General features: G+C 40.8%; 1 protein-coding gene across 1 annotated transcript in view; it reads right to left on the reverse strand.

Moving 5' to 3' along the window:
• LOC146755316 (cytosolic carboxypeptidase 4-like) overlaps positions 1 to 27,000 on the reverse strand; it is a 295,069-nt gene that overhangs the window by 100,510 nt on the left and 167,559 nt on the right. Inside the window, exon 2 of the mRNA XM_085525658.1 lies at positions 13,574 to 13,754. Within this exon, the coding sequence (XP_085381784.1) occupies positions 13,574 to 13,731 (158 nt within the window). The 5' untranslated portion in view covers positions 13,732 to 13,754. The remainder of the gene's footprint in view (positions 1 to 13,573; positions 13,755 to 27,000) is intronic.

The following is a 27,000-nucleotide window of genomic DNA, read 5'->3' on the forward strand; positions in this document are numbered from 1 at the left end:
TCCAAGCTTGCATGAACCATTTCACAGACTCATTTTGTACTCGTTAGCATTTCCTGGGTTAGAAAAAGCTCCATCTTACTTTCAATGATTCAGAACCTCTCAGTGTGAATGGTCTTCAATTCCAAGAATTAAGATGCCATTTGGAATCACAAGTGATTTTAAAATATGATTTGCCACTTCATTAGGTTATTGTTGTGCAGTCTATGTAAATTTCCATTTCATTAAAAAATTTTCAAAAGAATCACAGGCAAATTACAGCTCGAAAATTAGTCAGTAAAACTTCATTAAGCCAACCCTTAATAGGATTATTAATGTGAAAGAACCAAAGATTAATTTCTTCCTCAATGAACATTAACTGACAAAATTCTTACCCTTTGTGGCACTCACAATGCTGCTCTCATGTCTTGATGCCTACTCTAACAGTAGAATCATGGAAGGTATATTAAACAACAGTGTATATTATTATGCTACAATGGATCATAAGTCAGCTGACTCAAAGGTTCCAAATTTCATTGCAAATTTCAGTATCCTCAAGGTTTTGGGGCAGCAACTTAGCATCAGCTCGAACTGTTCTTTTCATCAACTGATCTGATCTTTTCATCCCCCTTATTAAGTATTCACAGTAGATAACTTTATGTGGAGACATTAAAGTTGTGATACAGCAGAGTCTAGCAAGCCCCCAGGAAGCCCATAGGCCAAGTCACTAATAAGCCCTTCAAAGGCCTTCATCCCCCTGTAAGCAGTTTTTTCTCTGAAGCTTCCAGGATGGAGCTCTGAACCAACAATATCAATTCTGTATTCCCATGTATTTCACAGTTCGGTACACAGACAGACTTTTTTTGTGTGGGTATGAAGGGAAAGAAGATAAAAGAAGGATAAATCAGCTAGGGGCAAGTCTTGGTCACTACTCAACCACAAGGCAAAGCAGGGATGAATTCCAACTCACCATGAGAGTATCCTAAATAAGAGTTAGATGGAAATACGAGCTTATGCTACAGGAACAATTAAAGGAGTCAGTCACTAGGAAAAGGAAAACACTGCTGTACTGCTGCTTTGTAGCCACCAGCTCACATTCTTCAGATTACAGCAGAAATATCAAGAGAGGGAAAAAAAAACCTGATAAATCAATACGAGTTTATTACCAAATACAGCAAAATGCTGACAGTACAGCACACAAAACGTATGCTTATTTTCATGCCTAATTTGCACAAGCTCATTCCCAAAGGATGAGCATAATATTCAAAAGTGAGAGCACAAATGGCCATTTAAATGCCTAAACCCCAACTTAACTAATTGCATATAAAAACGTATACGTAACCTCCAAGCAAAACTGCAGCCTTTCAATCCTGATAGCCTGTGTCAAAATGGTCTCCATTACTCTATGGCTGCATACACATTTACACACAAAGAACGCTTCTTGGCAAACCTCAAAGCAAACTCCTTATTTAAGCTCACATCAGGCTTAAGCAAGAAACCATGCCCTGCAGGTAGTTTGTGGAGACATAGTGCTTGGTAGACACATGCTGTTTAGGGACCAGCCATTCCACTTGAGATCATGCAAGTACAATTGTGGTTTCAGAGCTGCCAGGTGTTTCTCAAAGATGGATAAAATGCTGGGGGAAAACAAAAACAGAATACGGACACTGTCTGATTGCATCTAAGGGATTTCTTTCAGTCACTCTGTAGCTCACAATAACTGCTGCACACCCAGTTGCTGTGACTTTTGCCCGATGGCTTAAATCCAGCAACGTCCTGTATTCATAGGCAACAGGTTCAGAGGTTATAAAGAACTACTCTGTAGCAGCCCAAAGGTAGCACACTAAGCAATGCCTGACATTAAAGTACATACAGTTTTGTTATGGCTCTTTGACACCCTTTGGGACAAAAGATATAAGAAATAAATTGCTGTCATAGCAGTACACACAGTCAGAATTGACACATGGCAACAAAAAAAAGGGAAAGGCACGAACACTGGCCAAACCAGTTCATTATAAGTAACAGCCCCGAGCTGGGCTTTTGTTTCTGTAAGAAACCACATAATGGAAAGATAGACTTGATTCTGATTATTTCTGCTTACAGCAACAGAGACTTTTTCTTAACATTCTCCTTTTTATTTAGATTCCCAGTTGTATTAGTATTATGAGTTGGGAGGCTCAAAGCCACTGCCTCTGAACAGACTACATGCTTGATGAGATCCTGTGCTGCTCGAATCAGTCTAAAGATAGACAGAGAACTAGAACAGTTCAAGGGTGCCCTCACCTGCACATCACAGAAAGAGACAAATTACAGCTAATTCAGTTAGTGCAGTTCTTTGGTGCTCTTCACTTGAAAACTAGCACACACACAAAAACATGCAATGCATCACCCAGGCATGGAGGTCTTCCAAAGCAAGCTTTCTTCCCTGACATGTTTTGGAGGGGGTGGGGAACAGTCACCCCTCTGCTGCCTTCAGCAGTGAGCTTTCTACACTGAATGTTAATATATGTTTATAGTGAGACACTAAACAGGTCAACTAGAAAGAGGTTTGGGTATTCCTTGCAAATGGTTTAACCCACAGAGTATGGCCTGTCTTTCCAGCCTTGACTCCCCAGATATCTCAGCCTAAATCCAAGGAGCTTACCTTGAATCACCTAAAAAAGTTCAAATAAAATGTAACAGCCATAATCTCCTATAACTCTTGACTTCACTTTCAGGCTCTGCTTTACAGCTCTGCTACCACAAATATAATCCAGAACTGCTTTGCTTAACATTACATCCACTGGAGCATAGAATTCACCGTGAGCTCAAATGTGGTACTAGAGATTTCTGTGACAGAATAACATCTATAAGGGACTTGGATGAAAGACCACCACGTTTTTTTCCACGTCACTGGAGCAAGGATTTAAAACCCCAATCATGCTCTGTAGAAGTGACAGACGAGTGCAATAAACTTCATTAATACCCAAACCTCTTTTCCTGCTTCTTCTCATTTTTAAGTGGTATTAAAATAGTTTATGATTGTTCAGCTGCTCTGCACTTTACATCCTCTTATGTGTCATAACCATTTGGGGGATGACAGAAAAATAGACACTTTTTTTTAAATCTTTTTTTTTTTTTTTAATATAATTTAAAATTTTAATGTATATTTTAAATTACATTAAAAAAAAATACAAAAGCCTTTAAACTACCAGACAATGAATATGCAAAATGTTCCTCAAAGTTTACATTACTGTTATCATTGTTATCTACTGGTAGAAACGTCACAGACCAGAGATAGACCTGGGAAGCAAGTTTTGCTTTAGATGGTGCTCAGTGGGACCAGGTGCCCCTTAAATGGAGGATAGATTTTTTTTAATCAAAAGCTGAGCTTCTGAACATGTAGGGGAGAAAAATTAGAGATATGGGAGATAAAGAAACATTACCATCTGAGATGCCATGTGATATACATAGAAAGAACCCCTGTACTCACCCAGAACGTTGTCACTGCATAATAACTTTACAGGAGTAGGAGTAATAGGACTTCTTCAACTATAATAACTATACCTTAAGTACTTATCATTTTTGGAGACAAATCAAAGCGACCCAAAAGGTGGTTTAGGATCTAGACTGTATTGTCCACTACCACTTCCTCACTGTGCTCTACTTCCTCAAGCAAACAACGCAGAAGAGGCTCTATCGAATGTAATGGAATATTTAAGCACCTCGTACAGGGACACATCCACCTGTGGAATTTACAAGCCAGTTCTAACAGTGCAAGGAAGAGTGGCTGAGCTCTGAACACAGCAAGATCTCTACAGCAACTTAATGCCAAAATAATCACTATTCCCATGCAATGAAGTATCACCGTGCTAATCTGAAGGTTCCTAACAGGATCACAACATCACCGAGCTGGGGTGTGTTCAAATACCAACTTCGTAGTTCTACAGTGCATACAGACACAAGGTCATCATTACTGAAGCCCCCTTTGCTGCCCATCTCACCCTCTTCTTTTTGTTTCATATTGTTTCCTCCAGCTCAAATTCTGGGCCAGATGACTTCAAAAAGCTCTTCATTTTTCTATCCCTTTAAGACTCCAACGCTTTACAGCATTAGAAGTGTGGCTGACTTTTTTTTCCCTGACTCCCAGCAGTGCTGTCTTTCAGGTCACAGGAGAGGTTTTGATTTCCCACTCTTTGTCATTCCAGCATCAACTTAATTTTCTGTTTTTCATTCTCTTGCTGCTTCCCTGGGACATGCAGCTGGTTTCAGAAATTAAGGTGACAATTTGCTCAAACTACTGGGGTAAAATTTGCCCGTGTAATTACCCTAATTGCATGTGCAATCATATGAACCATGTACACAGGTGAACTATTCAACCTCAGCTGGTCCTCTGTGGGTGCATTTTTGAACAAGCAATTTTGAAAATACAGGCTTCCAGATGAAGCTTATTTTTGTTGTTATGCCTCTTTGTCCCATTTTTTAAAACACCATTTTCCAATTGCCAGCCCATTTCTCCAACCCAAGGCAGTCACATATCTGCTCTCCTACCACTGTACTTTGCCAGCTGTTATTCAATTGAATCTGTTATTCAAATGAAACAGAGGGCAGGGAAGAGCGGAAAAGAAACACAGAAACAGAGATGTTAAAGAACAGTAGTAGCTAAAATACCGAGCTAACTAAACAGAGACATTTAAAAGCCAACACGCAGTAAGGCAGCTCTACCTTTGCATAACTAAGCTCCAAGTTTTTTTATTCATATGCTTTTAGAAAGAACTTCTGTGCATATATCACAAAAAATGATGTGTTTTAATACTTAAAAGGGACTGAATGGTCGTATAAAATTTGAAATGTCACTTGGAACTCCATGGATGTCCAGTTTGCAGGGTGAAAGAAATACTGCTCGATTTATTACACAGTAATATATGAAGGTATATTATGAGAGACAATAATCTTCATTCCCAGGCAATTTCAGCTTTCCAGGTAGTGTGGATATTGCAGTAAAGTATTGGACATTCTTCATTGCATCTATAAAAGTGAAGTTTTTACAATTTCATTTTGTGGACTTTTTTCCCATCCCATGAATAACAACTCCAAGTCTGAATCTGTAGCTTCCAAAAGGCATTAACTTGGGTAAGATGAGTTGGTCTTGAGATAAGTGATCAAAACTAGCCCTTGCACTCATGACATGAGCTTCTACCCAGTACATTCAGCATTTATGTCGGTACTCCATGCCTACCACAACCAGGAATCAGATGCAAAATCCAAGTTCGTTAGTATCTGTGTGACATCTCATTGTAGTGTTTAACTATGGGGTGAACTGGGTTCAGGGTTTGCAGGTGCATCCTGACAATTTCAAGAAAGCATAAAGAAATCCCTCATCTTACAGCGTTCTCCAGTCCCTTCACTGATGATACTGAACCTCACAAATCTTCCCTGGGTGGCTGAAGAAGTCACGGCAGTGAGATTCTCCCCCCCATCCTAAGAAGAAACAGTGAAGGAAAGCAGTAACTACAAAAGCTTCCACCTCCATAAAGTACATCATGAGAAAATGGATTAGCCTTCACAACAGATCCATTAGCCAGCACCCCAGTATCCTCTTTGTTCTTGCCAATTCTAAAGCACGCTGTGCCAGTATTGGATCAGCTCCTAACAAGAGACAAACTGGTCCTTGCCTGTCTGCACAGAGCCTAGCACAGGCACAATTGCTATGGGAATAATATGTTACCAAATGGACTTAAATGAGCATAATAACAAACAAAAGATAATCATACACACTCAAACTAATGCAAATAAGAATATAATTCAATCAACTCATTAACTTTACTAAAAGCTAGCTTTGTACATCAGCCTCCTGGCTCTTAGAACTGTCAAAGGAGCGCAGACATCTGATTATGAACTCCCGTTGTCAGTCAGGAGACTAGACATGAATGCTGAACAAAAATAATTCCTTTCTGAGCCCACGGAACATCGTGTTCATATCTAATATTCATGCTACCTTGAAAATACAAGGTAGTAGCCATATAAAATGGAATAATTTCTGAGGCTTAAAGCTGAATTGTTTAGTAGTCCAAGACATTAATATCACTGAGCTCATATCAAGTAATCTTCAAGTGCAGTGAAATTCCCAAGTGACCTTGACTAATCTGAACAGATTGGGTATGAAAGCATCGAGGGAGCTGCAGGCACCTCATGGGGGGAACCTTTACTGTTTCAGAGCAAACACTGTGCGTGCTTTTGGGACTGGAAGACCAAAGAAACAAGAGACAATGCATTTGGTCCCCCCTGTTCTTAAAATGACCATTAACTAATTCGTTTTTGTGGATGTTTAGACATGATACTGTTTTCTCCAAAGGCAAACAATAGTACAGCACTTCCATAGGATATTGACAAGCAAGAGAACAAGATCATAGACATTACATATTAAGAAACCCTTGGCCCTATCTATGCCAGACCTCCTCTGTGAGGTCTTTTTTGGTCTCTACCAAGGCATACAAACAGTGGCACAGCCCTCTGGGCAATTTACCAGAATCTAGCATTGTGTTGGCCTGTTATAATAACAGGCCTCTGGACTCTGGGACAAGCTCTTATAATTCAAGAGACTGAGCGTATTCTCCTGCCCGACCTCCTGAAAGCGCATGGAAAGTGCTGGAAAATAAAAGGAAAGGCAGCAAAGCACCCAAAGTCTCAGCTACTCAGCTTTCAGAAAACAGAAGCACCAAGCAATAAAACCAACTGCTGACATGAGACTGGTGCCGAGTCCCACAGACAACGATAGCAGACAGACTCCTATTTTAGAGACTTGACGAAACAATAAATTAGGTGAGGGTGTGTTAGAACAACAGCTGGTTGCTAATTAGTCGCAGCCCCCTCAGCAGGGTATCAATAAAGCAGCAAAGAACATCTCGAGTAAATTAAATTTTAAAAACCCCTACTGCAATCACTCCCCTGACAGACCCTTCCTTCATCTCCCTTCTCAGCTTTTTATTTATTGTAATTACTTTAGTAATAAGATTTGTTTCCTTGTTATTATATGTATTACTATGCAGGGCGGCAACAACAACAATAACAACAATAGCTAGGAAGAGTTATGTTGCTTATTTATCTCTGTGGCTGTTATTGGGCCACTGGGTGGATAGAGCAATGAGGAGGTGGGTGCCTGGGAAAAGCAGTAAATAGAAAAGAAAGCATATTCCTCAGGAGCAGAGACATATGGGGACATATTTACAAAGGAGGAAACACTGACAATGAGCGAATAGATCTAATAACTCAGGGGAGCCCAACAGCTCCAGCTGATAAAGGAAGGAATAAACAATACTGCATTAGAAGTGCTGTCAGGAGTCCTGGGGTGTAGCTGCGTGCCAACAGAGGTTTACCATAGGAGAGCCAAGGATGGACTGCCATGTTAGCACAGGGCAAAGGCTTTGTCTGAAATAGGGTCATCTCCCACAGCATACTGATGTACTGAGAAGAGTTTGGTGGAGGATCAGACTCTGGTTCTGGGTCCACCAAGGGAGAAGCTGCAAAGACTTAAAGAATCACATACCCATATTTTATCTTATGTTGTTCATGTACTAGCCAGATTTCATAGCATCATAGACTCATTAAGGTTGGAAAGACCATTTAGCCAAGCTATCAGCCCATCCCCACCATGCCCAGTGACATCCCTCAGCGCCACATCTCCACGGTTCCTGCACACCTCAAGGGACAGTGACTCCACCACCTCCCTGGGCAGCTGTTCCAACACACCACCATTCCTTCTAAAAAGAAATTTTGCCTAATATCCAACCTGAACCTACCCTGGTGCAAATTGAGGCCATTACCTAACATCCTATAGATCTAACCTTCCAAATCATGGGCTTCTGCTATAGGGAATCTGCTGAGACTATCAGGAACAATAAGGCTGCTTGCCTTGAAGAAGTATAAGTGGTCTTAGACCCTCTTCACTAGAACTAAAGAACAAGCACCCAAAATTCTCAGGACGGCCTGCTGAGAAGACCGTGATGGCCAACAAGAAGCACATTTTCACCAGTTATGCCTCACCACCAGTGCAAGATCACTGTCCTCTTTATGGGGACAGCTGAGGCAACACCAGAGGCAAGAGAGCAGCACTTAGATAAGAACCATCTACTGCACTCAAAGAAAGTTCACCCACAGTTCATAGCACTTCCCTGAGCCACATTCCAGATGCAGTACAAGCATTCCTCAGACATGGCATTTTCATCTGCTCTGAGGTCCCGAGTCAGCGCTTGCAAATAGACCACCTTATAACACAGAGCTCAGAGCACAGCCATTCTAAATGAGTAAGGACTGAATCTTATGCAAAAATGTTCTTCCACACGCATCTACCCAACTACCGTTGGCACTATCCTTAAAGAAATGCACGCATCACACATCAGCTAGTCTGGAGAGACCCCTTAAATTGTGCTTGCAAAGTGCATGGCATCCATTTAGATATGCAAGACTAGATTCTGAGAATTCAACTCCTCTTTAACCCTCTGATCAGAGAGAAGCAAACAAGAGAAGGGAAGGGAGAGTAGGAGGGATGTCTACAGCCACATGGCTTTGTGTGCCTCTACTTCAAGATTTAATCCTCAAGGATGCAGTTCTGGGTCATCAAGTGAGTCCTCAAGTGCGGCCCTTAGCTTGTTTGCTGTCTATGTCCAGCTCTGCCTCTGACTACGTGGAGAACAAAATGTCTCAGTGCAGGAGAGTGCACAATAATATAGGAGGAAATAGAAGTTATATACACAGATAATGCTTTTGGGTAGAAGAACTAGCTTGCTTCTGTTCTTCCTACAAGTATCCTTCAAAAAAAAAAGAAAAGAAAAAAAAAAAGGCCCTTGTTTCAAAAAGTAAGTGGGAAACATTAATAGTTAATAGTTTCCCTTCTGAGAGCATGCAATAGAAATGTGTTCTGAAAGGGCTTTCAGAGGACGTTTCTATCTCTCCATTTCTGTAATTGTCAGAGTTAAAGCTTTTCTCTGCTGGATTCCAGGGCGCAATAAACAAAGCCCTGTAAGTAAAACAGGATGGAACAAACAGCCTGACTAAAGTGAGAGTGAATATCAATAAAGAGAAACAAACAAAAAGCCCAGCTCACCTGCCTTACCTATAAGCAGCAGCAAAGCTTACTCAGCCTGTGTTGTGGGAAGGCAGGTGCAGAAGGGAACAGGGTGTTTTTAAACCAGATAAAGAATAGTCCATGGCTATAATCCAAAATGCAAATCAGGATTTCCTCTTCCTAACAGCTACTATGGTTACCCCATGCCTTCGAAGAAGTCACACTGCTTCCAAAAAAATTAATCTTCCTTTACCAAAATAGACTCACCGGCTCCCATCTCCACTGATTGGTTCAATTCATTTACAAAAACACATCAAGTTCCTCTCATTGAAAAGCTTCTTTGATTCAACAGTAGGGAAAGGAAAGCGAGAAAAGGGCAGACAGAAGGGAAGAAAGAGGAAACATGAAAGGGAGTAAAGAAAAAGGAAGAAGGTGGCAATGGAGGAGAGAGACATGAACTTGGAAGAGAGAGATTGGGCAGTTCAAGACCTGTGGATGCTCATAATAGACAGTGCATGGGCAGTCTGAAGATGAAATATTCTTTAAAACAAAAGCACTTATCTAGGAGTTCCACCTCTTGTTTGATCAATCATATCGCAAGGCCGAATCATTTTTAATTTAATACTTCTGGGAAGTGGGGGGGAAGCACTCATTAAACACGGGCACGGTTGGCAAGCACTGCGCGTTAGCATTTGGCACTATTTATTATTGCTGTTTATGGTGATATAAATTAGGTTATACTGATATAATTAATAACCCTAAATTCAGGGGTAATAAATAGCAATATTTATATGAAACTGCAGACTCTGAAGAAGTCCAGCCAAAAAAATCCCCACAAAATGCTGACTACCACGTTGTGACTGCTAACATACACATGGGAGCACCAGGTACGTGGGTGCAGAAGATATGCAGGTGTGAGCAGACACTGAGGAATGGCTGCATACACAAGCTGTTGACAGAAGGGTATGTAGCATGTGCACAGAGAAGACAGCCTAAAAGCAGGTCACAAGATGGTACACAACTGCATGGAGAAGTGTTGGTGCACAGGCAACTTGTTGCTCCACTGTGTGGTAATGAGCTTATGTGGAACAGTGTGAACAGCCAACAGTGCTGGGTATTTCTTTGTAACAGAACTGTTTGTGCTGTCATAAGCTTTTACAAGTTCCTTTCCTGACCCTGGTTTTAGTGGATGAATCAGAAGAACTAGATTGAAGAGAAAATGCTCCTGGTACACATATTTCACTCATTTCAAGCTGTGTGAAGGTTGTGGTGTGTCATTATTTCATCCTCCCAGGAAGAAAACTCAGGGGAAAGAAAAAAAAAGGAGGGGGAAATGCTCAAGGTCACATACTTCATCAACAGCAGAGCCAGGAACAAAGCACGGGTCTCTCACTCACCCAGTATAACTCAGCAGTTTCCTAATCAAAGTGCTGTGCTCCTTCATGGATTCTCCACCGCTGTGTAGAATGGAATTCCTTCTCTAGCTTTCCTGTTAATCCGTGATTTAATTTAAAAAGACGATAAAGGGATGAGAGAAAACAGTCAGCTGAACACCAACCAATACCTTGGGTTTTCACAGAACAGCCTTCGCAAGATAATCAGCCTACAAGGACACTTTCCCTTTAGTAATTTAATGCCTGTCACTTTGGACCATCTTATAGCACCGTTCTTGGAGATTAAGACTACTTTTACTTGTAAAGAAGAAAAAAAACACACAAATAACTATATCAGGTCAGACCATACATCTATCAGAGGCAGCATCCCATTTCCAGCAGTGGTCAAACACTACTGTGTGACAACACACGGGATGCACTTAATAAAAAGTAGTGTCTAACATTAAAATATATAGCCACTACCAGATCAGCTGAAATTTATTTGACAAACCCTACATCTGACTGCTATTCAGGACAGAGCAAAGGCTGCCCAGGGAGGTGGAGTCACCATCCATTGGAGACCTTAAAGAAACATGGAGATGTGGTACTTCAGGACACGGTTTACTGGGCAATACTGGTTGTAGGCGGACGGTTGGACCAGATGACAGACTTCTTTTCCAACCTTAATGATTCCATGAGAACAGTCGCACAGAACACAACTGCTCATCAGTACTCTCTGGATTGAACAAACTCAAATTATATGTGATATTGGGTAGTGATTTTTATTTTTATGTGATGACAGCCTTACTCATACAGACATGCTTGCATCACCACTACCTTCATTTAGCATCAGCAACAGGACTCAACTCTCTCCATCACTGACAGACAGGAATAAATCCTCATAGTACTGACTGATGTGAAAGGGAGTGAAAGGGAAGGCTGTTTCCTAGCTCAGCCACACACAGTCAGAGCATAATCACATTACTGCCATCATATCTGTGACAGAGGAACATTCTCTGCATGCAACTTTCAGATCACATTAACCAAAGCAAATACCAAGGCCCTGATCATCTTGTTGCTGCACAAGGCTCTCGAAGTGTGATTGCACGGTATCCTGCTGGGATGAGCACTCTTCCACTGAGCTGTGCCTGCAGCAGGGAGTCAGCTGGGGAAGGGGCACAGCTGGGCTGCTGGAAGAAATCCTTTGTAACCGTGCGATGGCATTCATCTTTGTGACGGGCAGGGAAGCATTATGCACACCCCAGCACACAGGACTGGGGAGGAGGGTGAGAGTGAGGAGCTTCAAAAGAACTGCCAACAGAAAAGAATTCAACCCTTTTTTAAATATAAAGATACCGAGGTAACGAGACTAGAGCAGGATTAATACCAGATAACAGAAGGATGGATGGGTAGTACAGAAGATGCACTTTCAAAGCATGAAGATTCGAAATGAGTGGTGATTCAAAATAAACAGTGGATTTGACACATTCAGTCGTGATTGTAAATCTCAAGGCAAATAAGTGGCTTCCTGAAATGTGCTACAGAGACCTAAAAGTAAGTAGTATGGACCTGTTTACAGCTACTCAGTCAGTAATGGCCTACAGACCCTTTTCCTGGAAAAAGAGCTTCCCTTTGTGGCAGTGATTTGAATGACAACAGAGTTTAATACAGCACTTAAACCTAGATGAAGTAGAACATTAATGGACAAAGAAACCTGCATGTGCTTCCACATGCAGCAAGGGACTAAAAGTCATCTCCAAAAAGCTGCCAATAAACTCTAGGCCAAGAAAAGAAGCTTTTCTTTCTGTGCAGGAACACCTCAGTCCACTGAAAAAGCACATGGGAAGAAGCAAGAGCAACAGAGCCATGGGAGGCCCCACAGCACAGCATTTAAATTGGAGCATGATGGAATGGTTCTCTCCCTTCCCCAGGCTTCATGCTTAGCTACAGAGCCATAGCCAAGTCCTTGGACCTCTGCTCCTATCCCACACCAAACTTTCCTACTCATCACCAGGTTGAACTACAGTGGAAGCTCCACACGTTCCTGTGTGATATGAGCTCAGACAGTACCCTTCATTCCAGGTGTCACCAAAAGCCACACTGTCCCTCCTGAGGACCCTTCCTCTGCTATGCTCACTCCTGACAGCTGGAGAAAAAAGGTCAGACATTCCCTCCAGCCCTCCATCTGCTGGAAACTTTAATTAAGCAGAGTGAAAGGAAAAACAGAAAGCCACAATCTTTCATTTTTGCTTCTGCTGTCTGGAAGAATCAAGGAAACATTTGGTGCCAGCAGAAGCTTCCAATACTCGGGGGCAGCATCCAGCTCCCCTGAACAGCCTAAACTACAACACACTCATGTCCTGGGGAGAACAGGAACACAAAAAACTATGCTCATAGTCGCAGACCAGAGGCTAAGAACACTCCAAGCTGCCCTCTGCTGAAGCCCAGACCACAACAGAAAGGAATTAGATTAGGACCAAATAAGCTCAAGATTTGCTTAAGGTCTTTACCCTGTTTCTTCAGCACCGGATCAGCACAACCTGACCTGAAACCAGATGAATGGTTGTAGTGATGATGTGGGTAGGAGCAATGTAAAGGCAGCTCTGAAGAATGCAAAAAGAAACTGGTATATTCATAAGCTCAGAAAGACTTGGAATCTCTTCAGAAGCATGTGGGAGGAAACAGAGTAAAGGAGATAGGAGAAGGAGGGAGTTTCATTATACGGAAACATTTCCATAAAGATACGAGCATTTAATAGATCCTTACATCTTTCCCCCATTCAGGTTATATAAAGCATTAATTAAAGCCAGTTATTCCCAGATATATCAGCTTGCAGATAAAGTTTGCCCTGCTGATTTGGCAGAATAGATAACTTTCCATTCAGCAAGTAAGATTCAGTTTGTCTGCTATCGCTAATACTTCACCCAGTCAGTTGGGACACCTTACGGCCCCACACAGTACAGAACCATGAATATCTGATGCACACGAGACAGCACACTGGGCTGTATCCAGGACTTACATTCTCCTTACAGGACTGATCACAGGATGAATAAAACACAAGGCAAAAGGCAACAGGAATTCTGGCCCAAAACACTGAAGACTAGGCCTGCTAAGTATACAGCAGTAAAGCCTGCAGGTAAACCCAGTGAAAATTCACAATAAGTATGTTACTACAACGCACTTGCCATTGATGACTCCATCAGGGTTGAGCATGGGGACAATCTTGAAAATGAAACATTTCCTCAGGAGATCAGCAATGGGATCACTGCTCACAAGGAACTCCAGGGTCCCCTTCATCACCCAGCTGGCGTTGCTTTCACCAGGATGAACACGGGCCATCAGAAAGACATAAGGACGACTGTCTGTAAAACAAAGCAAAGGCATGGAGATGTTATGCACAGAAGCTGCAGAGATACGATGCCAACTTTTTTTTTTAAGAGAGAATCTTACTAAACAGTTCATGGACAGAGCCTAATGAACCCCTGTTGCAAAGCAGACTAGCAATTTGGCAGAGAAAATTGTCTTGCTATCAGATACGTTATTTGCCATTCCCATGAAAAAGCACCCTCATTTGGCCTAGTTACACGTCTCCAAAAGCTCTCTGTATACACATGCTCAGAAGAGACCAAATTTGACAGCAGATTGTTTGAAAATCCCATCTGTGTTGAGCAAAATCCACAGATGGGCCAAGGGAAGAAGACAGAGGTAGACACCTGCCAAGCATAGAGAATAAAAGAAAAGGACAAAGCAATGATGTGTCTTAAAATTATCCTTCTGTGAATGTTCACAATCTCAGGCTGCTGTCACAAATCAACCTGACACATTTGCTTTAGTGGAAGCCACTATCTGACAGGGAATCACAACGATGCCATGATGTTTTTTGCAGCTCTGTCAGAGCACAGGCTCTCTAGTAAAGGGACAGAAAACAATCAAAGGTATCATCTGAGCATCCTTGTAAGCAAACGCTGATTTAGCAAGTTATGCTTCTATGTCCTCAGCTCCCAAAGCTGTACTAAAGTCCTTCAGTTTTCTAACAGCTTTACAAATCATTACTCAATTAATGTGAAACACAGAGGTGGAATCACAGAACCTTTTGAGTTGGAAAGGATCCTTAAAGGTCACTTGGTCCAACTCCTCTGCAAGGATGTAGACAGGTCTGGAAACAATCCCACATTCACCCCTTCCCATTCATAGGCATTTGATGGGCATGACCAGAGTCTCCACTCGAATTCATACAGAGCAATCATACTGTGGTCCAGTAAAGCAACCAGAACTCTGCTATTCAATAGCCGTGTACTAATCTTTATTTTTCCTTTATCATTCTTGCACCTTACCCTGAGATTAGTATATTTTCACTGCTGTGTATACATTAGTGCCCAAGGCGCTAATGGACTGTAAAAGATCCCTTCAGCCAATAGAGACATACTAGGAGTTCTGCTTACTTTTTATTACAAAAACATATATATATTAGAAAACAACCTCTATTCAGCTCCAGCTAGATGCTGTGCATTACAGTCTACCTTAGTAATGCTTTAAAACAGCAACAAGCAAAAACTACTTTTCACAAAGGCATCAGTTGCATTTTGCTATTTCCAAACATTTTCTTCTTTCTCCCATCATCATGATTTAGTGCTGTTTTGCAGGCTCATTGCTGAGCTAAACTTATGGGACTGTGTTGTTGTAGTTGAGAATGAGGCTCTTGAGGACTCCTAATGGACAACAGCTGTAAATAGCACAAAGCAAAATAAAACATGCTCCCTTGCAACTGATGAAAACGGCTTTAACTCCTGTCTCTTCTATACATTGGGAAAGCATGCAGCATGTTAATTGAGCGATTCTTTCTTCAGTTACTCTATGAGAAAACGAAACCACAAGAAAGGGTCTTCACATCTCAGAAATGGAAGGTTTGCCACAATTCAGCTAATTGAGGATACTGTGAGACTGGCAGAGATGTGAATTCTGCTCTCCTCAAGACTGATAAACCTCTGTCTAACATTCAACGTGACAAAAGCTTCTAGAGAGTCCTGATTTTAAACCCCAGGAAATAGTGGATCCATAGGATCCAGGTGGGGAAACATCTCTATTCCACTTAAAACTCCCTTTCTAAGCTTCACTCCCCTCCTGACAGGTATATTTGCAATGCCAAAATCACATCTCCGGGCACCAACTGGCCGGCAATAGTCAAGATTTCTGCACTTAGCTGAGCTGCTACACTTCATTCTTGATTCACTATGCCCCATAACAGCAGTGCTGATGAAGCCACCCCAGTGCTGCTGATCTGCTCTGGGACACACCTACTGTTCTGAAGTGTAATTTTGGTCCAGAGCCCCTTGATACCACCTTGTGCTACACTGCACCTCCTCAGGACACCGAGACACATGTTCTTCTATGTTTCCTTCAGGGCCCAGAACTGAGTTTGATGCTTCAAAATCCCCAAGTCAGTCCTTACACTGAATCCTCCCCAAGTCCTGGGGAAGCTGCCAGAAAGCTCAGGTTACCCATTTATCTCTGCAAAGCCCACATGACACGTAACCTTCACTGGGAATGTAAATAATAAAAAGAGTGAGCAGAGGAACCTTTTCGTGCTACATAAAGCCCCATCCAACAGATCTTGTCTCATTACTCTGTGCTACATTCTGACATGGCCAGGATATAACGTGCCACTAACAAAACCAGAGATGAGAGATTAAAGGCACTGATGCCTCTTGCAAAACATGGAGCAAAAACCCTTTGAGTAATAAATCTAACGTATCAACCACCTCCCACCTTCCCTTCTCTTTATTCATTTTAACTGTGGATATATGCATGAAAATAAGAGCTTTGTTCCTACAGTACTGCTAACTTGTTGCTTAATCTCCTGCCTATTGCAGGGATCTTCCTCTTGATTTTATCTGATTTGGAAGTTAGAAATCATGACATCAGTTGGGGAAAGATCAATCTGAAATAAAAGAATGAAACCCTGTTAACAAATCAATGTCTCGCCTCATAAAAAGAGGCACAGAAGGGAAATGAAGTGCACTTCCAGATGCCCTGACATGGGTTAAAATTCTATGCATTGTCAAGCTGCTATTTGGGCCACAGCGTTTGAAAGGGAACAAGGTTTTGAAATGACACAAGACTGGGATTTCATTAGGAGTCAAAGGGAATCATAAAGAGCGTGTGACAAATTCAACCTAGATCCAGGTCTTGACTGGAATGATTCTGGCTGTGCCTCTGCATACCTCTCATCCTATCAGCCCCAAGCCAGAGCCCACAAAACATAGGCCTTCCCTCCACTCCCCCTTATTCCTAAATACAACATGACTTTATCATGAGAGCTGCACAGATCAAAGGTTCAAGTTTACCCCCTGGACATAAGAGATAAACAAAGAAAGCCAACATTCCCACCCAACTTCATTATGTGTGACCTCTACAGCATATTCTGAGAGTCAAATGATGTGTAAAAAAGAGCATCAAACGCAGTTCTGCTGCGTGTATCACGGCTGCATCCTGCCTTGGATACATCTGAACTGCCCAAGGCTGCCTAGTTAAACAAAGTCTGACAAAGACAGGATATGGTGTGATGTACATCAAATATATTCAAGGAGAAGGAAAAAAAAAAACAACTTCAAATACTGAGATCACAGAAAACTTGAGACTGCTCTGAGGCAGAACCTGTGTTGGTCACTTTCCTCCGCTCCCCACCCAAAATCTTTCCCCAAGTTGTCACATTTTCAGTTACTCCACGATGTAATACTATGCTCCTCCATTTACCCCACCTCCTCCTTATTTCCTGACCCTGCATTTGGCAAAATCCTACTCAAAGAGACACATCTTAATGCAGAGGCAGCTTACCTAGTCTGACAGGGCCCACTGCTGTTTTCCAGAATTATCAGAGAGATAACCCTCCCTTAAATACACTTACACGATATGCGTTATCAATGGTCCTCATGGCAAAGAAGTGAATGTTACAAATCACCTTGGTTAACTGCTTTCTACCATCAAAGCTGGGTGAAGGTATTCCAGGCTCCAAGTTGCTTGGAAACATCCCTTAGTGGATGAGTTTTATGAATTCACTCACCAATGAATCAGAATGATTAGAAATGACTGCAGAGACCAATACATGTACAAAGCATCCAGACATAGTACAGTTTAACATCCTACTAAAGATGGATATTCTCGTTATTCTTTTTCTGGGTTATTCCCCCAGCCCCTTAACTCCAAGAAATTAGAATGTCAGGTTCTATAAATCATTTTGGGGCAGATCCCAAAATCCCAAATTCTGAAGGCAGATGGAAATTCTACACACATTTGACTAATATTCCATATGATGCAACTAAAAAACAACCAAGTGAACTAATACCTGATGAAACAAAAGCATACCTATAGCGAAGGATAGGGAAACAAGTCTGCAAAGAATCCTCAATGATGAGAAGCCTCAATGCTTTACTTAGAATCCTCAATGCTTAGAACACTCAATGTTTAGATCCCTCAATGGCTTAGAACAATCAATGCATAGAATCCTCAATGCTTAGAATTCCAATGCTTAACAGAGAATCCTCAATGCTTAGAAACCTCAATGCTTAGAAACCTCAATGCTTAGAAACATCAATGCTTAGCATCCTCAATGCACAGCTTAGAATCCTCAATGCTTAGAAAACTCTATGCATAGAGTCCTTAATGCTTAGACACCCCAATGCTTAGCTTACTCAATGTTAAGCAACCTCAATGCTTAGCTTAGAATTCTCATTGCTTAGAATTCTCATTGCTTAGAAACCTCAATGCTTAGTTTAGAATCTTCAATGCTTAGAATCCTCAGTGCTTAGAATCGTCAATGCTTAGAATCCTCAATGCTTAGAGAGCTCATTGCTTTGCATTCTCAAAGCATAAAATCCTCAATGCTTAGCATCATCAATGCTTAAAAATCTCAATGCATAGAGTCCTTAATGCTTAGAAACCTCAATGCTTATCACCCTCACTGCGTAGCTTCGTATCCCCAATGCTTAGAATCCTCAGTGCCTAGAATCCTCAATGCTTAGCATCCTCAATGCTTAGCTTAGCATCCTCAATGATTAGAATCCTCAATGCTTAGAAACCTAAATGCTTAGAAACCTCAAAGCATAGAGTCCTTAGTGCTTAGAAACCTCAATGCATAGAGTCCTTAATGCTTAGAATCCTCAATGCTTAGAAACCTCGATGCTTAGAAACCTCAAAGCATAGAGTCCTCAGTGCTTAGAAACTTCAATGCTTAGAATCCTCAATGCTTTGCATCCTCAATGCTCAGCATCCTCAATGTTTAGCTTAGAAACCTCAATGCGCAGAATCCTCAATGCTTAGAATCCTCATTGCTTAGAATCCTCAATGCTGAGAAACCTTATTGCTTTGAAACCTCAATGCTTAGCACCCTTAAAGCTTAGAAACCTCAATGCATAGAGTCCTTAATGCTTAGAATGATCAATGCTTAGAATCCTCAATGCTTAAAGTTCTTAATGCTTAGAAACCTCAATGCTGAGAATCCTCAATGATGAGAATCCTCAGTGCTTAGCATCCTCAATGCTGAGAATCCTCATTGCTTAGCACCCTCAATGCTTAGCTTAGAATCCTCAATGCTCAGAATCTGAAATACTCAGAAACCTCAAAGCATAGCATCCTCAATGCTAAGAATCCTCAAAGCATAGAATCCTCAATGCCTAGAAACCTCAATGCTTACCAACCGCAATGCTTAGCTTCAAGTCCTCAAAGCTTAGAACACTCAATGCTTAGAAACCTCAATCCTTAGCATCCTCAATGCATAAAATACTCAATGCATAGAGTCCTTAATGCGTAGAAACCTCAATGCTTAGTATCCTCAATGATTAGAAACCTCATAGCTTAGAGACCTTAATTTTTAGTAACCTAAATGCTTAGAAACCTCAGTGCTTTGCACTCTCAATGCTCAGCATCCTCAGTGCTTAGTTTAGAACCCTCAATGCATAAAATCCTCAATGCATAGAATCCTCATTGCTTAGAATCCTCAACACTGAGAAACCTCAATACTTAGAATCCTACATGCTTAGCTTAGAATCCTCAATGCTGGGAATCCTCAATGATTAGCATCCTCAATGCTTAGAATCCTCAATGCCTAGCTTAGAATCCTCAATGCTTAAAATCCTCAATGCTTAGAATCCTCAATGCTTAGCATCCTCAATGCTAAGAATCCTCAATGCCTAGAAACCTCAATGCTTACCAACCGCAATGCTTAGCTTGAAATCCTCAAACCTTAGAACACTCAATGCTTAGAAACCTCAATCCTTAGCATCCTCAATGCTTAGCTGAGATTCCTCGATGCTTAGAATCCACAATGCTTATAATACTCAAAGCTTAGAATCCTCAATGCTTAGCATCCACAATGCATAAAAAACTCAATGCATAGAGTCCTTAATTTTTAGTAACCTCAATGCTTAGTATCCTCAATGATTAGAAACCTTATAGCTTAGAGACCTTAATTTTTAGTAACCTCAATGCTTAGAAACCTCAACGCTTTGCACCCTCAATGCTCAGAATCCTCAGTGCTTAGTTTAGAACCCTAAATGCATAAAATCCTCAATGCATACAATCCTCATTGCTTAGAATCCTCAACACTGAGAAACCTCAATACTTAGAATACTCAATGCCAAGCTTAGAAACCTCAATGCTTGGAATCCTCGATGCTTAGAAACCTCATTGCTTAGAAACCTAAATGCTCAACGTAGAATCTTCAATGCTTAGAATCCTCAATGATAAGAGCCCTAAATGCTTAGAAACCTCAACGTGTTGCATCCTCACATCAGAGCTTAGAATCGTCAATACTTAGAATCCTCATCGCTTAGAATCCTCAATGGATAGCTTAGAATCCTGAATGCTTAGCATCCTCAACGCTTAGCATCCTCAATGCTTAGCTTAGAATCCTCAAAGCTCAGGATCCTCAATGCTTAAAAACCTCAATGCACAGAGTCCTTAATGCTTAGAAACCTCAATACTAAGCATCCTCAGAGCTTAGCTTAGAATCCTCACTGCTTAGAAACCTCAACGCTTATAATCCTCAGTGCTTAGCATCCTCAATGCGTAGAATCCCCAATGCTTAGAAACCTCAATGCTTAGCATCCTCAATCCTTAGTATGCTCTATGCTTGGCTTAGAATCCTCAATGCTTAGAATCCTCAATGCTTAGAATCCTCATTACATAGCTTAGAATCCTCAATGCTTAGAATCGCCAATGCTTAGCATCCTCAATGCTTAGCATCCTCAATGCTTAGCATCCTCAATGCATAGAATCCTCAATGCTTAGAATCCTCAATGCTTAGAATCCTCAATGCTTAGAATCCTCAATGCTTCGCATCCTCAATGCTTAGCATCCTCAATGCTTAGCATCCTCAATGCTTAGAATCCTCAATGCTTAGCTTAGAAACCTCAATGCTTAGAATCCTCAATGCTTAGAATCCTCAATGCTTAGAATCCTCAATGCCTAGCTTAGAATCCTCGATGCTTAGAATCCTCAATGCTTAGAATCCTCATTGCTTAGAATCCTCAATGCTTAGAATCCTCAATGCTTAGAATCCTCAATGCCTAGCTTAGAATCCTCGATGCTTAGAATCCTCGATGCTTAGAATCCTCAATGCTTACAATCCTCAGTGCTTAGAAACCTCAATGCTTAGAATCCTCAATGCTTAGCATCCTCAATGCTTAGCTTAGAATCCTCAATGCACAGAGTCCTTAATGCTTAGAAACCTCAATGCACAGAGTCCTTAATGCTTAGAAACCTCAATGCTTAGCATCCTCAGTGCTTAGCTTAGAATCCTCACTGCTTAGAAACCTCAGTGCTTAGAATCCTCAGTGCTTAGCATCCTCAACGCGTAGAATCCCCAATGCTTAGAAACCTCAATGCTTAGCATCCTCAATCCTTAGTATGCTCTATGCTTAGCTTAGAATCCTCAATGCTTAGAATCCTCAATGCTTACAAACCTCAATGCTGAGAAATTTTATTACTTGAAACCTCATTCCTTAGCATCCCAAATGCTTACAAACCTCAATGCATAGAGACATTAATGCTTAGAAACCTCAAAGATTAGAAAACTCAACGCTTGGCTTACAATCCTCAATGCTTAGAATCCTCAATGCTTAGAATCCTCCATGCATAGTTTAGAATCCTCAATGCTTAGAATCCTCAATGCTTAGAATCCTCAATACTTAGAATCCTCAATGCTTAGAATCCACCATGCATAGCTTAGAATCCTCAATGCTTAGAATCCTCAATGCTTAGCATCCTCATTACATAGCTTAGAATCCTCAATGCTTAGAATCCTCAATGCTTAGCATCCTCATTGCTTAGCATCCTCATTGCTTAGCTTAGAATCCTCAAAGATCAGAATCCTCACTGCTTAGGAACATCAATGCTTAGCATCCTCCATGCATTGCTTAGAAAACTCAATGTGCAGAATCCTCACAGATCAGAAATTTTATTGCTCTGAAACCTCAATGCTTAGCATCCCTAATACTTACAAACCTCAGTGCATAGAGGCCTTAATGTTTAGAAACCTCAAACATTAGAAAACTCAATGCTTGGCTTATAATCCTCAATGCTTAGAATCCTCAATGCTTAGCATCCTCAATGCTTAGCATCCTCAATGCTTAGCATCCTCAATGCATAGAATCCTCAATGCTTAGAATCCTCAATGCTTAGAATCCTCAATGCTTAGAATCCTCAATGCTTAGCATCCTCAATGCTTAGCATCCTCAATGCTTAGAATCCTCAATGCTTAGAATCCTCAATGCTTAGAATCCTCAATGCTTAGCATCCTCAATGCCTAGCTTAGAATCCTCGATGCTTAGAATCCTCAATGCTTAGAATCCTCATTCCTTAGAATCCTCAATGCTTAGAATCCTCAATGCTTAGAATCCTCAATGCTTAGAAACCTCAATGCACAGAGTCCATAATGCTTAGAAACCTCAATACTTAGCATCCTCAGTGCTTAGCTTAGAATCCTCACTGCTTAGAAACCTCAATGCTTAGAATCCTCAATGCATAGCTTAGAAACCTCAATGCTTAGAATCCTCAATGCTTAACATCCTCATTGTTTAGAATCCTCAATGCATAGCTTAGAATCCTCAATGCTTACAATCCTCAATGCTTAGCATCCTCAATGCTTAGAATCCTCAGTGCTTAGAATCCTCAATGCTTAGAATCCTCAATGCTTAGAATCCTTAATGCTTAGCTTAGAAACCTCAATGCTTAGAATCCTCAATGCTTAGAATCCTCAATGCTTAGAATCCTCAATGCCTAGCTTAGAATCCTCAATGCTTAGAATCCTCAATGCTTAGAATCCTCAGTGCTTAGAATCCTCAATGCTTAGAATCCTCAATGCTTAGAAACCTCAATGCACAGAGTCCTTAATGCTTAGAAACCTCAATACTTAACATCCTCAGTGCTTAGCTTAGAATCCTCAATGCTTAGAAAACTCAATGCTTAGAATCCTCAGTGCTTAGCATCCTCAGTGCGTAGAATCCCCAATGCTTAGAAACCTCAATGCTTAGAATCCTCACTCCTTAGTATGCTCTATGCTTAGCTTAGAATCCTCAATTCTTAGAATCCACAATGCTTAGCATCCTCCATGCATTGCTTAGAAAACCTCAATGCGTAGAATCTTCATTGATTAGAATCCTCAACGCTGAGAAATTTTATTGCATTGAAACCTCAATGCTTAGCATCCCTAATGCTTACAAACCTCAATGCATAAAGGCCTTAATGCTTAGAAACGTCAAAGATTAGAAAACTCAATGCTCGGCTTAGAATCCTCAATGCTTAGAAACCTCAATGCATAGAGACCTTAAGGCTTAGAAACCTCAATGCTTAGAGTCCTTAATGCTTAGAATCCTCAATACATAGAATTCTCAATGATTAGAATCCTCAATACTTAGAATCCTCAATGCTTAGAATCCTCAATGCTTAGAATCCTCAATGCTTAGCTTAGAATCCTCAAAGCTCAGGATCCTCAATGCTTAGAAACCTCTATGCACAGAGTCCTTAATGCTTAGAAACCTCAATACTTAGCATCCTCAGTGCTTAGCTTAGAATCCTCACTGCTTAGAAACCTGAATGATTAGAATCCTCAATGCTTAGAATCCTCAATGCATAGCTTAGAAACCTCAATGCTTAGAATCCTATAGGCTTAACATCCTCAATGTTTAGAATACTCAATGCGTAGCTTAGAATCCTCAATGCTTAAAATCCTCAATGCTTAGCATCCTCAATGCTTAGCAACCTCAATGCTTAGAATCCTCAATGCTTAGCTTAGAATCCTCAATAGTTAGAATCCTCAATGCTTGGAATCCTCAATGCCTAGCTTAGAATCCTCAATGCTTAGAATCCTCAATGCTTAGAATCCTCAATGCTTAGAATCCTCAATGCACAGAGTCCTTAATGTTTAGAAACCTCAATACATAGCATCCTCAGTGCTTAGCTTAGAAACCTCAATGCTTAGAATCCTGAATGCTTAGAATCCTCAATGATTTGAATCCTCAATGCTTAGAATCCTCAATGCTTAGAATTCACAATGCTTAGAATCCTCAATGCTTAGAATCCTCAATGCTTAGAAACCTCAATGCACAGAGTCCTTAATGCTTAGAAACCTCAATACTTAGCATCCTCAGTCCTTAGCTTAGAATCCTCACTGCTTAGAAACCTGAATGCTTAGAATCCTCAATGCTAAGCTTAGAAACCTCAATGCGTAGAATCCTCATTCCTTAGAAATTTTATTGCTCTGAAACACTAATGCTTATCATCCCTAATGCTTACAAACCTCAATGCATAGAGGCCTAAATATTTAGAAACCTCAAAGATTAGAAAACTCAATGCTTGGCTTAGAATCCTCAACGCTTAGAATCCTCAAAGCTTAGAATCCTCAATGCTTAGCATCCTCAATGCTTAGAATCCTCAATGCTTAGCATCCTCATTGCTTAGCATCCTCAATGCTTAGAATCCTCAATGCTTAGAATCCTCAATGCTTAGAATCCTCAATGCTTAGAATCTTCAATGCTTAGAATCCGCAATGCTTACAATCCTCACTGCCTAGCTTAGAATCCTCAATGCTTAGAATCCTCAATGCTTAGAATCCTCAATGCTTAGAAACGTCAATGCACAGAGTCCTTAATGCTTAGAAACGTCAATACTTAGCATCCTCAGTGCTTAGCTTTGAATCCTCACTGCTTACAAACCTCAATGGTTAGAATCCTCAGTGCTTAGCATCCTCAATGCATAGTATCCCCAATGCTTAGAATCCTCAATGCTTAGCATCCTCAATGTTTAGAATCCTCAATGCTTAGAATCCTCAATGCTTAGCATCCTCCATGCATTGCTTAGAAACCTCAATGCATAGAATCCTCATTGCTTAGAATCCTAAACGCTGAGAAATTTTATTGCATTGAAACCTAAATGCTTAGCATCCCTAATACTTACAAACCTCAATGCATAAAGGCCTTAATGCTTAGAAACCTCAAAGATTTGAAAACTCAATGCTTGGCTTAGAATCCTCAATGCTTAGAAACCTCAATGCATAGAGACCTTAAGGCTTAGAAACCTCAATGCTGAGACTCCTTAATGCTTAGAATCCTCAATACATAGAATCCTCAATGCTTAGAATCCTCAATGCTTAGCATCCTCAATGCTTAGCATCCTCATTGCTTAGCATCCTCATTGCTTAGCTTAGAATCCTCCCTGCTTAGGAACCTCAATGCTTAGCATCCACCATGCATTGCTTAGAAACCTCAATGCGCAGAATCCTCATTGCTTAGAAATTTTATTGCTCTGAAACCTCAATGCTTAGCAACCCTAATGCTTACAAACCTCAATGCATAGAGGCCTTAATGTTTAGAAACAACAAAGATTAGAAAACTCAATGCTTGGCTTAGAATCCTCAATGCTTAGAATCCTCAATGCTTAGAAGCCTCAATGCTTAGCATCCTCAATGCTTAGAATCCTCAATGCTTAGAATCCTCAATGCTTAGCTTAGAATCCTCAATGCTTAGAAACCTCAATGCACACAGTCCTTAATGCTTACAAACCTCAATACTTAGCATCCTCAATGCTTAGCATAGAATCCTCAATGCTTAGAATTCTCAATGCTTAGAATCCTCAATGCTTAGCATCCTCAATGCCTAGAATCCTCCATGCATAGCTTAGAATCCTCAATGCACAGAGTCCTTAATGCTTAGAAACCTCAATACTTAGAATCCTCAGTGCTTAGCATCCTCAACGCGTAGAATCCCCAATGCTTAGAAACCTCAATGCTTAGCATCCTCAATCCTTAGTATGCTCTCTGCTTAGCTTAGAATCCTCAATGCTTAGAATCCTCAATGCTTACAAACCTCAATGCTGAGAAATTTTATTGTTTGAAACCTCATTGCTTAGCATCCCAAATGCTTAAAAACCTCAATGCATAGAGGCCTTAATGCTTAGAAACCTCAAAGATTAGAAAACTCAATGCTTGGCTTAGAATCCTCAATGCTTAGAATCCTCAATGCTTAGAATCTTCAATGCTTAGCATCCTCCATGCATTGCTTAGAATCCTCAATAGTTAGAATCCTCAATGCTTCGCATCCTCAATGCTTAGCTTAGAAACCTCAATGCTTAGCATCCTCAATGCCTAGAATCCTCAATGCTTAGCTTAGAAACCTCAATGCTTAGAATCCTCAATGCTTAGAATCCTCAATCCTGAGAATCCTTAATGCTTAGAATCCTCAATGCTTAGAATCCTCAATGCTTAGAATCCTCAATGCACAGAGTCCTTAATGCTTAGAAACCTCAATACTTAGCATCCTCAATGCTTAGAATCCTCAATGCTTAGAATCCTCAATGCTTAGAATCCTCAATGATTAGAATCCTCAATGCTAAGCTCAGAAAACTCAATCCTTAGCATCCTCAATGCATATCTTAGAATCCTCAAAGCTCAGGATCCTCAATGCTTAGAAACCTCAATGCACAGAGTGCTTAATGCTTAGAAACCTCAATACTTAGCATCCTCAGTGCTTTGCTTAGAATCCTCACTGCTTAGAAACCTGAATGCTTAGAATCCTCAATGCTTAGAATCCTCAATGCTTAGCTTTGAAACCTCATTGCTTAGAATCCTCAATGCTTAGAATCCTCAATGCTTAGAATCCTCAATGCTTAGCATCCTTAATGCTTAGCATCCTCAAAGCTTGGCATCCTCAATGCTTTGTATCCTCAATGCTTAGAATCCTCAATGCTTAGAATCTGCAATGCTTAGAATCCTCAATGCTTAGAAACCTCAATGCACAGAGTCCTTAATGCTTAGAAACCTCAATACTTAGCATCCTCAGTGCTTAGCGTAGAATCCTCACTGCTTAGAAACCTGAATGCTTAGAATCCTCAATGCTTAGATTCCTCGATGCTTAGAATCCTCAATGCTGAGCTTAGAAACCTCAATGCTTAGAATCCTCAATGCTTAACATCCTCAATGCTTAACATCCTCAATGCTTAGAATCCTCAATGCTTAGAATCCTCAATACTTAGAAACCTCAATGCACAGAGTCCTTAATGCTTAGAAACCTCAATACTTAGCATCCTCAGTGCTTACCTTAGAATCCTCACTGCTTAGAA

This window comes from Coturnix japonica, chromosome 33 (assembly GCF_054131305.1).
Source record: "Coturnix japonica strain WE chromosome 33, WE-NBRP24, whole genome shotgun sequence".
Lineage (NCBI taxonomy): Eukaryota > Metazoa > Chordata > Aves > Galliformes > Phasianidae > Coturnix > Coturnix japonica.